At 37.5% G+C, this 14,099-nt stretch overlaps 1 protein-coding gene across 2 annotated transcripts in view; it reads right to left on the reverse strand.

The window, feature by feature from the left end:
* KDM4C (lysine demethylase 4C) overlaps nucleotides 1-14,099 on the reverse strand; it is a 308,354-nt gene that overhangs the window by 137,758 nt on the left and 156,497 nt on the right. For both annotated transcript variants that reach the window (XM_016214253.2, XM_087822671.1), the window contains 4 exons: nucleotides 11,462-11,652; nucleotides 8,299-8,537; nucleotides 5,944-6,257; nucleotides 2,021-2,129 (listed from right to left, as the gene is read on the reverse strand). In XM_016214253.2, coding sequence (XP_016069739.2) covers nucleotides 2,021-2,129; nucleotides 5,944-6,257; nucleotides 8,299-8,537; nucleotides 11,462-11,652 — 853 coding nt within the window. The remainder of the gene's footprint in view (nucleotides 1-2,020; nucleotides 2,130-5,943; nucleotides 6,258-8,298; nucleotides 8,538-11,461; nucleotides 11,653-14,099) is intronic.

Here is a 14,099-nt window from a genome sequence, read left to right on the forward strand (position 1 = left end):
ATCATCCCCAAAACATCTATCAACCAAAGGTAAAGTGAAACAGCCATTTCTAAACAATATCCCTTTGAGGGGTATCTGCAGAAGTAGCACTTACAGTGACTATTGATATGGCAAATTTCAGAAAATACCACGCAATCCCAGAAGAAACAAAAATCTCCAACAAAGTAGGTAATTCTAGTCGTGGGAAAATATGCTTAGGACTAGTTTAGTATTCAACTGAATAATAAACATGAGCGCTTTAATGAAAGGAGTGTGAAACAGAGAAAACCATTTGGGAAAGTGATCAAATTGTGTCAGACTTGAGTGCCTGAAATTTTCCTTAAATGTATACATCTTATTCTTTAAAATAACTGAAAACCTAGGTAAAATAGGTCAAATACCAAGAATAATCTCTAATTAAAGCAGCAATTTCCATCTCTTCCATCTCTGTATTTAAATATTTAATCCATTACTAAATGAATTATAATATTAATAAAGACAGACTGTCCAAAAACTAAATTGCTGTTACACTGCCTAAAATACTCTCCTAATCAAACCCTCAAGGATACAGACATTACAGAGATAGGGATCAGGGTCTAAGCTGTCTTTAATTTCAAAAAGATGCTTAACAGCTCATTACAGTACAGTACTTGCTGAATTGATGAATTATAAAAAGTTATCCAGACAGTTCAGATTAGAGAAAATTAGAACCATAACCAGGGCTTTAATTAGAATCTTGCCAATTTTCAAACTTGCAGGTGGATCACCTACCTCTGCACTCAGTGAACGTAGTATAGATGTGTACCTGCGTCTTTCAATCTTTCTTTGTAATTATTCTAGAAATCATAAAATTATAGTTGAAGAGTAACAAAAATTTGGTCCAATGGTGATGAGCTCAATGTATCACCCTATGTTATTTCAGGATAGTTGAAATGCCAAAAATCCATTCATGAACCTGTTCGTTAGGAACCCTGATAATGTATGACCAGTCCTCATATTTGACACAAGAGGAAGGAAACTGAAGCCAGAGAGACTTGTCCAAAGTCAAAAAACTTATAAGGGACAAAGCCAGGACTCTGGTCAGAGTCTACTGTCCATAGTCAACCAGATTCCTCTTTAAAGAGGGTTCAAAAGATTTTGCAGTTGCTTCTGCTAGATACCCTGGAGGCTTTAGCAAGTAATATCCACTTTTACTTGAAATTTCTGACTAGAGTAAGACAGTATAAATTTGATAGCAGGCCTACAGTTAAGAAATATTAGGGTGACTTTCTCTTCTTATCCTATCACCTTTCCTCACACAATCCCAAACCATACATCAAGTCCTCTTGTCCTCTGCCTGTGCCTGTGGTTAGCTGTGGCTTTTTGTTTCCCCCCAGTACATCCTAAACTAAGGGTACAGGCTTATAAGAGTCCAGATTTGTGTGCCTGAGGGACCTATGAAGTCTTAGCTCTGATTTCCCTACATCCACTCTAGTCCCTGTGTATTTCCCCCAAAGAGTCACAGCATTAGCTCCCCTCTTCCAATATGGATGTCATTTCTCTCTGAATCCCCTCTGGAGTTCCCTTTCTTGAGAGCTCAGCTATCACCCTCCTCCTGCCACAGACTAGGTATAAAAGGATATGGAAATATTGCACATAGTTTCTTACTCAAGATGTTAATTAAAGGATACCAGTTAAAAGAAAGACAATGCATGTTAATTCCAGTATCAACACCTGCAAAGAAGTAATTCTCAACTTCTTCTGGAGTATCTTAAGAAGAATGTCAAAAATAACCAATTTTATCCCATCATATAAGTAAAAATGAAGACTTTTACTAGGAACATGGCTAGATTATGTGAAGCAAGTATTTATCCCTGAAATCCAAATTTCCTTTGCCTGAAAATTGTTTATTACCTCTGATCTCTTTATGGTATACATTTGCAACGTGGTCAAATGACCTCTCTATCAAGCAATTTTTTAAGAAAAGTTTGTTACAAGTGCCAGAATAAATACTGAGTACTGTACACACACACAGGAAAACACTACAATACCACAAGCCTACCTTCATCACTGGTTGCTTGCTGTTTCACCAGAGTCATTGGGGATCTTGCTGGAGGCTTGCTGAGTGGATGGCGCCAACTTTTAGCTGTTTGGGTTTCTCCCTCTATTCTCTGATTACAGAACAAAAATGGGGAAGAAACACTACAGTTAAAAACTTGTTTAAAACAAAACACTACAGTTCACAATGATTTATGACAATTTAATTATAAAGAACTCATGTAGTTTTAGGTTGTTTTTTGTTGTTGCTGCTGTTGTTGTTGTTTACCTCCTAGGAAATTAGCCCTTTTTAAAAGAAATTTAAGCCCCAGCTGGTTTTGCTCAGTGGTTAGTGTCGGCCCTCAGACTAAAGGGTCATGAGTTCGATTCTGGTCAAGGGCATGTACCTCAGTTGCAGGCTCAATCCCTGGCCCTGGTCTGGGTACATGTGGAAAGCAACCAATTGATGTTCCTCTCTCTGTGTCTCTCTCCCTCCTTTCCACTCTTCTAAAAAAAAAAAGAAAGAAAGAAAGAAAAAAATCCTCAGGTGAGAATGAACAAACAGAAGGAGGGAGGGAGAGAGAGAGGGAAGGGGGAGGGAGGGAGGGAGGGAGGGAGGGAGGGAGGGAGGGAGGGAGGGAGGGAGGGAGGGAGGGAGGGAGGGAAGGAAGGAAGGAAGGAAGGAAGGAAGGAAGGAAGGAAGGAAGGAAGGAAGGAAGGAAGGAAGGAAGGAAGGAAGGAAGGAAGGAAGGAAGGAAGGAATTTAAACCATTAAGTCAAAAGAAATAGGAATCCATTCTATTTCTATTAGTTATTTTTTCAAGAGGTCAATTAACTATCCTTCCACATCGTATTAAAATGCTGTCTGTATACTACAGTGCAGGGTAGGCTTATCAAGCCTACAATAAACTCAGCAGTTAGCAAGTTTTCAAAAGTTCTTTAAAACTAATCTAAATTTAGGGTTATAGGTTCATAACAGTATAGGAAGCTATGGCAATTGTTCACAGCCATGCTGGTCATGTGACAATATTTAGCAGGTTATTTTGCCTTCTATCCACACAGAAAACCACACTGCCAAAATGAGCCCATGCACTTCCTTTCATTCAGAAATGAATTATCACTTCTCTGAGGATTAAACAAGACATCAAAAGTGTGGTTTTTTTTCAATATGGTAAATTACTGTCATCTTGAAATCACTTAAATTTTATAGAAAATCTTTTGTCCTGGGTTCTCTAAACTACATTTTCCTTTCAAGGGTAGAGAAAAAAACGCCATGTGTACCCTGACATCTTCCAGACAGAACCTAATTACAAGCTTTCTTGTCCACTTGATCCAAAAAAAAGGGTGGGGAGATTCACAGAGAGAAAGTTTGAAATTAGTAGATTTACATCAATGGTTCACTGGCAAAGAAAGGAATCATAAATTTTCCCATTAGCTGATAAAGCAGTGGCCAGAAGGGGAGAAACTGCGCTAGCATCTGACACAAAACAGGATTTGCTGAAAAAGCATGTGAGAACCTTCTAATCAAAGCTAGGAGAAGGAAAAAGTAAAACAGGATGAGATTTATCTGTAGTTTGGGGAATTATAACTAAGCCAACAACAAGAAATATTTATTAAGCCCTTACTGTTAGGCCACACTGTTCTAAAAGCTGAGTTACAGCAGTAAAAATTATATCAGGTCCCTGCTCTCAAAGAGTGTGCCTTATAGAGGGGGAAAAGCACAGACAATAAACAAGAAAAAGTAAATATTTATCAGGTACTATTAAGCAAATACACAGTAAAGAAATAAAGTAGTACAAAGGAATGGAAAGAGATGGGGAGGGGCTATTTCAGAGAGGTCATCAGAGATGGTATGTCTGATGAGAAGACAACTGAGTGAAACCTTGAGTGCAATGAGGGAGTGATACATTTCGGTCTCTGGGGAAGGAGTACATTGGTCAGCAGGAATAACATGTAAAGTGTTAACATATCTGATGTATTCCAGGGAGAGCATGGAGCCCAGTTATAGACAGAGAGACAGACAATGTTAAAAAAATAACAGTATTTTTTGAGAAGACTGACTAAAGCTAATTGCTACCAGAATATACAGAATATTACACTTAAGAAGAAAAAACACTGCTAAAAACTACAAAAAAATGAAATGGGTCTGTATTAATTAGAGGGACTGTCTGAAACCATGTGTAAGAAAAGAGAAACGCTTAGATGTTTCTAAGAAGAGCAAACCAAGTCACCCAGAGCACCATTTGCTTTCTTGTGCAGGCAGCCTCTGCTCAGTGAAATGATAAAGACAAGGGTTAAAGGCTGAGGGTAAGCAAGGAACTGGGAAAGTTACTTTCCGTTTCACCCTAGTTTAAATATGTGACTAAATAGAAGTGAAACAACTGCTTGACTTACTCACCATTGCAGAATCCCGATATCTGTTCAGCTACAATTCATCTCTATGTGGCATTTAATTGTAAAATTTGTGTACCAATATGTGAATACTATTTTCAAACTTCCTTTAGACTTTTCAAATAAATTAGACCGTATTTTTCTACTGCTCATATGTTATTGATAAATATTTTATGGTTTGATAGGATATACAATCACTGCCCTGTCTGGTGTGGCTCAGTTGGCTGAGCATCATCTCATGCATTGAGGAGTTGCCAGTTCAATTCCCCATCAGGGCATATACCTAGGTTTCCAGTTCGATCCCAAGGCAGGGTGTGTATGGAAGGCAACCGATCCATGTTTCTTTCTCACATCAATGTCTGTCTGTCTGTCTCTCTCTCTCTCTCCCTCCCCTCTTCCTCTCTCTCTAAAATCAATAAAAACATATTCTTTTTAAAAAGAATATACAATCATACACAAAATGATAAAGGTTATTAGGTCAAATAAGAAAATTATCTACATATTATTTGACATTTTAAAACTACTTGTAAACAAAATATTCCAAGTGGATTTCCTTATCTAATCTCCCTTGCTACTCAAAGATATGAAAAAGGCTGTGGTGAGCTGAAATGAACAGGAGGAATCAAGAAATTGGTATATTCAAGGGCCTACTCAACTTATCAGCTCCAACAATTGAGACTCTCCTTACTCATCCACTTGAATTCCTTCATGGAGTTGTATAGGTCAAAAGAAGTTAATTAATTCTAACAATCACTATACATAATCAGAGTGTGTGATTGCCTGATCTACTCACAGTCTTCACAGTTTATGCTGAAAGCATGATATTAACATCACATGAGAGCATATGAGAAACAGGGAGGCCCTGTGAAAACAGACAGAATGGGAAGCTTGGTAATCAATGGGGTCTTGAATTTTCTAAGAGGCAAATTGCCTATTTCTGGTAGTGGGTAGGGCCAGAAAGGTCAGACTGGTCCTAGAATCAGAGTACATGAGGAAAGTGTCAGGGGAAAGCGTGACCAGGGGAGCTCTAATGTGAAAATAGAGGCTATGGGAAGCCTGGGACTCACAGGTATTAACTTCTGGCAAGAGGAGATCAAAGACCTAAAGGTAAATCATCTCCAGTCTGGTTAACATTGCAGGTAATAGAACCACTCTGTATATTGACTGTATCAATGTCATATTGTTGTGATACCCTACTACAGTTTTCTAAGAAGTTACTATTGGGGGAAATTGCATACACAGGAGCTTTCTGTACTATTTCTTACAACTGCATATGAATCTATAGTTACCTCAAAATAAGGAGTTTAATTTTAGAATAATTTAAAAATAAAATTAAGCTCCAGCATGTGGCCAAAAGTTCCACGCTCTCTGAATTATCACCATGTGAGCCAGAGCTCAAAAAGGCTTATCTTCCAATCATCGAAGAAAATATGATTAAGACCCATAAATTGTGAAATGTTATTTCTACCTTACAGCAAGGCTTTGATGCATAGCATGGTTTTCAGAAAGTCCTCTTACCACATAATAAATATAGTAAAAACAGACATTGCCACATACACTGGGGACTTTGAACCCATTTCTCTCTTCACTGGGGACCGCTGGGACTTCCCCAGGTTCAAGGCCACTCCCACGGCTTTCCACATCACTCTCTTCTCCCTCTGTCAACACACTGTTACTTTCTGCCACTGAGGAGCACGATTCAGGAGACTTTGGCCACAGAAGTTTGGGTGGGTCTGATTCCTCGGAGGTCACATGGCCACCAGATATGGAACCATCCGCCTCACTGGGATTTGAAGATGGAATTGTGGCATTGGCTTGATCATCCTTAGTTTTTATTTCCTCCATTACAGATGTACTTAAGCAGCTATTTCCTGTGGAGTGAAACAAAAAACTTAATAAATCTTTCACTGTGTTATTAATGAGTACAATTGTTAAACTATTCTCAAGTAAATTTCTATGTTCCAACTTGCCCCTCTAAACTTCCACAGACATGGGTGGAAAAGGTCACTGTAGCAACATGCAGCCTTCGTAGTTGTTAAGGTGAGACCTTGGAGTTTGGCCAAAGAAGGGATTAAAAAGAGGTTCTACTACAGACAAATGTCAAAAGCCAGGGCAACAACAATAATTATCCAGAGCAACAGCAATTTGAAACACTTCTAAAAATAAGAATTATATTCCAATATTTGATGCTAAGAGATGCTTTTGATGAAACATTCCAGTTCAGAGGATGTAGGTAAAGAGAACGTGTAAGGCTGTGCAGATCCAGTAAAAAGTATTTCCTACACTAATCCTGAATCATACAGTGACAGCAAATAAAAGGAGAAGCATATCATAAGCACTTTTCTTCCACTGCCATCTCCATTCACCCTTCTCCCTCTCTTACACACACACAACACCCACATACACACACATACACACACACAAGCATCATTTTACCTGTCACATACTAGCTCTAATGCTGAACCTAGCCCCATCTTCTACTTAAGTGTTCTTCCAGGTCACAAAACCTGGAGGTCAAAACGAAAGGAAATATATAGCAACAGTACTAATAAAACTGAGTGCCCTTGGCCTAAACTACCCAGTAATTCATAAAGTGGTTAATTAAACTATGGTGAGGAACTATAAGGCAATAGCCATATGCACTGCATAAATGTCTTCTCTGCACTGCTTGCTACTGTTCTCTTCTCTACCTCCTCTACTTTCCCATCTTCTATCCATTCATCTCAAGTCAATTCAGATATCTCCTACTCTAAGAAACATTGCCAGTCCAGCCTCCTGTCTGATTCTGGTCTTTCCCTGGTATACCAGCAACATTCTATGCCATCTCTAACATGGCACTTGCCATACTGCATTGTAACTATATTTGTCCAAGCTCTCTACTAAAGTATAAACTAACTAAAGAAAGTCTATGATTTAAACTGTATTAACAAAGATATTTCAAGAGCAAAAGGTAATGAGCATGGAGAAACAGCTGAAGATCAGATTAATTAGGACTATGATACAAACTTTTTCTTACATGGTAAGTGGAATAGGAATAAAGAAAGAAAAAAGTGGGGACAAGACCTAAGCTACGTCATTTTCAAAGATCACTATCACTGCCATATAGAGAACTAACCAGCAGGTGTCTAGACTGGACACTGGCAAAACAGGAAGGAAGCAATTTCTGCAGCAGCCCAGGCAGGAGATAATGGTGCTTTGAAGGAGGAGGAAGCGGGAGAGGAGGGGACATGGCTGGATTGGAGAGAATACCACGACTGAAGGATGGACTCGCTGAGGGGTCTGAGAAGACAGGAATTACCAATAAGCTCAATCAGTAAAAGGACAAATGCCCCAACCTATAGGAAAGAGGCAAAGCGTTAAAGCAGTTTCAGAGATATGTGCTACAAAAGGGGGGAAAAGCTAAGTACTTGGGAATTACAGACGGCTTTAGTACAGAGGGACAGCCAGGGGACTATACATACCATTTCCCAACACTGAATAATTTTCGTTGCTCTTTTTTAAAACTTCATTCTTTATTTTGTTCTTAAAATTAAGTCAAGAGCTAAGAATCTGCAAAGAACTACCTATAATTGGTTTTCTCTGTTCCATGTGAACTCAAGAGAAGCTTTCTGAAAATGTACTGTAAATTGAGTTGCACCAAAAACATTTTTTTTTTCATTTTAGAATCTTCTTTATTATTAAACCACACAGACTCCACTGGCTGTTTGTCTCACAATTCCACTCCACGGAGCAATGGTGCTCTTGACCTTTATAACACTCCCTTGGCCTCCTGACTGAATTACCCCATAACTCTAGGTGGCTTATTGGTTAAGCTATGTGGAAAAGTAAGATATCTGTTCTGGGGAACATAGATCAAAGGCATCAGATCATCAACCATCTACTAGTTATATGTGTTATCAGCCAGTTTCTCACCTGAGAGTCCAGTATTATCTGATGAATTCTGATCCACCTGCATCCTGCTAGCAGAGACCTCTTCCTCTGAAGGTGCTTCTGTGTTCCCCAGCTTTACTGCTCCTTCTGGCTTCTCACCGACCTTGCGGTCTTCTGGGTCTGGGTCAGGGGTAGGGCCCTCTGCCCCATCCACTGCAGCGGACACTTCCTCCTCCTCCTCATTCTTAGGCTTCTTAGAGTTTGAACTAGTGCACTGGAAGCTGTTAACAAGGGAATCTGTGGTCAGAGCAGAGAATGTTTGCAACAAACAGGATAAAACACATACAATGCAAATGTTATTTCCACTTACGGAAAGAAAAAAAAAATTGATAGTTTTACAATTATTGTGCAAAAATAATCTTCACAATTAAAAGATTAATTTTAACACTGAAGTCTTAAGAGTTTTAATAACAATTTACTAAAAATAAAAATTAAAACAACTGTAAACAATTGTAAAAATATTATAACAATTGATTATTAAATGTTATTACGGAAAAGTCTTTCTAAAACCTTAAAACAATATTAAAAGAAGTCTGAAAATAAAAATAAAGTGAAAAATGATAACATGCAGGAGAAATCAAATCAATAAGTCAAATATTATTTAGATATTGAGAAACAGAAAAAGGAAATGAGGAGAGCCTATAAAGCTGTTGCTAAAATCTCAGGTTTACATTCCAAGGTGAACACGAGACCATGTTTCCATAAATTTTGTACAATTCTGAAGTATTTATTAAAATCATTAAAATTAAATGCAACATCATCATTACCTAAAGGAAATAAGGAAGGAAGGTCAACTGTATGTATTTAACATCTTATATCAACTTATTTTCAGAATGGAAACCATTTTTATTTTTTCCTCTTTTAGAATTTTCTAGCAAGTCTCTTGATAGGTTTGTCATAGATGCCTTTTGTATATGACACATTTCTAACACGTCCACTTAAGAAAAATTACAATTCAAATAAAAGCAACATGTATTTCAGTGCCCCAAAATACATGCACATATACATCACAAAGCACTGTAGGAAGTCAGGGAGGGCAGAGATCTGAGATAAGGAGGTAGCCACAGATAACATATGTAAATTAGCTTTGGCAGATGCCCATAACAGTACTAGCATCAGCATCACCATTATCACGTTTATTGAGAACCCATGTACTGGCCTATGTAGAAAATCTTCACATTACTAACAGCATAGTACATGTAAAGTTAGATGGCTGACATCTCTGAGATTTCAATGAATCATTCCCTTCATCAGATTTCCCTACACAGAGTATTCCTTAAGGGAGTCAGAGAACTATGATCAAGACACAAAGCTAAGCATAATCAACAAGCCCCTTAACATTAGGCTTTCAAACTGGGTGAGCAAAGTACACTGATTATTTTAACCTACTGAGAGGCATTTCAAATCTGTTCAATGTCATGGATCTATGTTCTCTGTCAACTCAAAAGGGCCATTGTGGTTAGTAACTAGGAGACCAGATCATATACCTAATTAAAGAATTGTGTTTTCTGTCCATTAAAGAACAATTCTCAACATGATCTATTGGTGTTTCTTCTGAGTTCAAGACTAAACCACTGCTCAGTTCCACACCTAGCTTTTTGGTCATGCGAATTAACACATTTATCAAAGACATTGACTCTCTAAATCTGTGTTTCCCATATTTTTTTTAAGTGAAATACATAGTAAGTTAGTTATACATTCTAGATGATGACACAACACACACATACGCACATGTCATGAATTAATATTTACCCTTCCCACACAGGAAGGACTATGATACTTGGTATTCTATTTTACTTCTTAATTTAAAAATGTTGTTCCTAACCTACTAAACTGATTTGAAAAGTAACAGTTTGGAAATCACTGCTATAAACTATAGGGTGAAATAAGAACGCTTCAGTTTGAGTCCTGCTACTAATTCTGTGCCTCAAGTATTTCTCTCATAAAATGTGGAAGTTTGACTCCTTGTTCTTAAGGTTCCTCCGCTCACTACCATTCTAAAATAAAAGATAATAAATGTCAGGGGAAAGAAGAGAATCAGAAAGTAAGCATCAAAAGTGTGGGCCAAGCTTTTAAATTAGTGTTATTTTAGTTAATAGCAAAAAAAAAAACTGGAAACAAGCTACAGGTCCAAATACAGGGGATAATTTAAAATCATGAAGTCACTAAAATCATGTTGTAGCAAATCATTTGATTACATTAAAAACTTTACGCACAAAACTGGCAATCAAATTGTTAATAGTGCATGGCCCCAATTTTAGAAAGGTATATAATATTATATGATACATAATCAATATCTATGTAAAGGATATATACAAAATGTTAACATTGGTTATCCCTGGATTGTGAGGGTATGAGTGAATTGGGATTCCTTCATTATTCTTTTCCTTATTTTACAAATTTTCTCCAATACACAAATATTACTTTTACAATCTGAAAGAAAAATGAGGAGTAATATTGAAGAGTAAAAGTGTAATATAATCCTGGAAAACAAAGAGCCTAAAAGGATTGCCTGAGAAGCTGAGCAACATAACACATACCCTATTCAAAGGGTTTTAACATAGCGAGATGCCCGTGACAGGTGTGAAAGCTTCTGAAATGGTCCTGGTCACAAAAACGGAATGCAGAATAAAGTTCACAGGGACAACCATGTTACAGAAACACCACACGCTCTGCTTTAAGTCTTGTAAAAGAATGAAAGCAAGTGTATAAAATGTAGCAAAATATAGGCAGCCGATGAGAAAATTAATATCAAATGAAGAAAACTAGTGAAGTCAGAAGGAAAATCACTAGCAAAATGAAAAAGTTGGAAATAAGTTATTACAGTCAATAACAATATGGAGATCAATAGAGAGCACCAATTCAACTTCAAAATAGTCAGTGTAAGGGCCCAAGAAGTTCTAGTATTGTTCTACTTGCCACGTGTAACAGCCTCAGGAAAATTCTCAAACACAAAATACAACTATTCCTACACTCTATGTGTTACACTTTTCAAGAATTAAAAACATTTTGCCTCAATTTTCAGTAAGACAGTGCATAAGCTTAAGAGGAATAAATTTTTAGCAAAGCAAGTAGTGTTTGAGAATATCACGTCATGATCCATTTTAATTGCACAAGTACAAGTGGGACTGGGGGGGATCGTTACCTCCTGGATGCTCTTGTTTTCCTCCTCCGCTGCAGCCATGCTTTTACTTCAGGGGTGGATTCCGGAGTAGGCTTTGTGTGATCAATGGTGTATATATCCTTTCCTTGTTTCCAAAGCTGGTATCTGTCTGGCTGAAATTTCTTCACAAAGATATCCATTGAAATTTTCACCATGTCTTTCCTGCAGGTGCACTGAAACACAAAGGGGTTGCTGTGCTTTAAACATTTCACTAGCTACAAAAAGTCACACTGAGTCTTACTTTAAATGTAACACACATGAATATTTAATCACCACAAAATTGAGGATGTTTTACATTTTTAAAGGTTCAGTGAGGGATAAATTCAATTTCTTCTGAATGGAGGAGAGAACCTGCATATTCACATTTATAAATGGTAAAATGTTCAAAGGCATGGCAAAGTTGATAGGGAACAACTAAAAGGAAAGAGCACATATTCAAAAGCATGCCTGCAGTAGAAGGATTAGCCACCCTCCCACCACAAGGATGTATCAGTGAGCTGAATGCTGAGAGGTCTGTAAAGCTGAAAACCTAGGTTCCCAAACAAAAGAAGCCAATGAATGTGATTAGAATAATTAAACCAATGGGTTGAGATAAATGTTCTTCAATATAATTTTTAATCACATTATGTCTAACAAACATACTCTCATAAACAATTAGAAGCAAAAGAACAGTCTCTTCTGTATCACATAAAACACCCACCATCACTGCTACAAATATATTTACTAGGAAAAACAGTATTAAAGTGAGTTCAAAGAAAAGATTATTTTGAATCCACTAGAACTTTGATTCTCATGAATACATACTTACCTAGCAGTCATATCTCATAAAACAAGTTTCTTATAAAGACTTTATACAGTTTAAATTGCATCTAGCCCTAACTTCATCCAATAGAAGAGATATTATTCAGATAGTGGTGCAGAACTGTGTCAAAGGTATAACTAACATAACTTGACAATCCCTAAAACACTGGGCAACAGACTGGTTGACTCAACAACAGCTTTGAAACTATGTCTCTTGATATTTTGGTTATATAATTATCATCTCCATGCAAATTAATTAGTTTTAATAATGTCCAGTCCAAAGTTTCCTTCCATAGAATTCAAATGTTGACAGGCATTATGATTTTAAAGTTCAGAAAACACTCAACATGCCTTAAACCAACTTCTACTGCAAACAAATATTCTGTTATCAATAATAAGGCAATTCTTCCAATCTCCTACATTCATAAACATTTCCTTTTCCATCCTTCTCCTCTACCCCTAGAAATCCAGTCTGTCATCAACTATCATTAATTCTTCCTCTAAAATGTCTCCTGTACAGGATCCTTCCAGCTTCACTGTCAGACATTGAATCCTAGCATCACAAAGCTAATTTCCCTGCCTCCAGCCTCTTCTAGCACCAATTCATCTTTACAACTATCAATTTAATCTCCCTCAAATATCTTGTAATCTTTCATATCTGAGTTCATTAAGGTGTAATCACCTTTTAAAGTTAAGTCTCAACTCCTGAGCTGGGCATCCAAGGGCTCCAAGATTTGACTGCAGCCCGGCCGGGTGTGGCTCAGCAGTTGAGCATTGACCTAGGATCCAGGAGATCAGGGTTCGATTCCTGGTCAGGGCACATGCCCGGGTTGCGGGCTAGGCAGCCAATCAGTGACACTCTCATCATTGATGTTTTTTTTTCTCTCTCTCTCCCTCTCCTTTCCTCTCTCTGAAATCAATAAAGATATGTTTTTAAAAATAAAATATTTGACTCCACCAGTATGATTTCCAGGTTTCTCTCCCATTGCCAGTCAACGTGAATATTCCTCTTCAACCCAAGAAGCATAGTAACTGGAGCCCAAATGCCCCATATGCTTCCTTACCTCAGCACTACTGCTTCTACCACAAAACATTCTTCCAGCTCACCAGTCTGCTATTCAAAGAAAATTCATTCTAAACACTGAAAGCAAATTGTACCAAATGTTCCTCTGCATACAGTACTATTAATCTACGGCACTGCTTTCTATTATTAGGTATAGAGAGAGTTCTAGGACATTTTACTATACTTATCTTCGCTTAGGAATATGGGAAATGAGGATGCTGAGAAATTTAAATATATGTGGTTTAAGATGCAGTATTTCCACTAAAGGAAAAAAGAGAAGTTTAGACTCATCAGCAGAAACTTTATTGTGTTCTTACAGTGTTACTAATATTTGCTTCAAGAAAAAAAAAATTGAGTGGACAATATAGGTACTCTAAGTTTCTTTGGCATAAGAGAATTCTGTGTCACACATTTCAATTTTCCATTCCCCTCTCCCAGAAGTCTTGAATTTTGTAAACATGCAACAAGATCTACCACTCAGCTGACTGCTTGACTTACTATAAGTACAAAAATATTATCTTCAATTTTAAACATTTATAAGTGAAGTAAAAAATACTCAAAATAATGGAAGGAACGATGCCAGAGTCAAAAGCAATAAACTTCAGCAGCACAGAGAAAACTCACTCTTGTTAGTACTGACAAATAACACTCAACTAAACCCCTATGAAGATTAAATGAGCCCGGCCAAGCGTGGCTTAGCGGTTGAGTGTCGACCTAGGATCCAGGAGATCGCGGTTCGATTCCCGGTCAGGGCAC

The sequence above is a fragment of the Miniopterus natalensis genome, chromosome 12 (assembly GCF_054644295.1).
Source record: "Miniopterus natalensis isolate mMinNat1 chromosome 12, mMinNat1.hap1, whole genome shotgun sequence".
In the NCBI taxonomy this organism is placed as follows: domain Eukaryota; kingdom Metazoa; phylum Chordata; class Mammalia; order Chiroptera; family Miniopteridae; genus Miniopterus; species Miniopterus natalensis.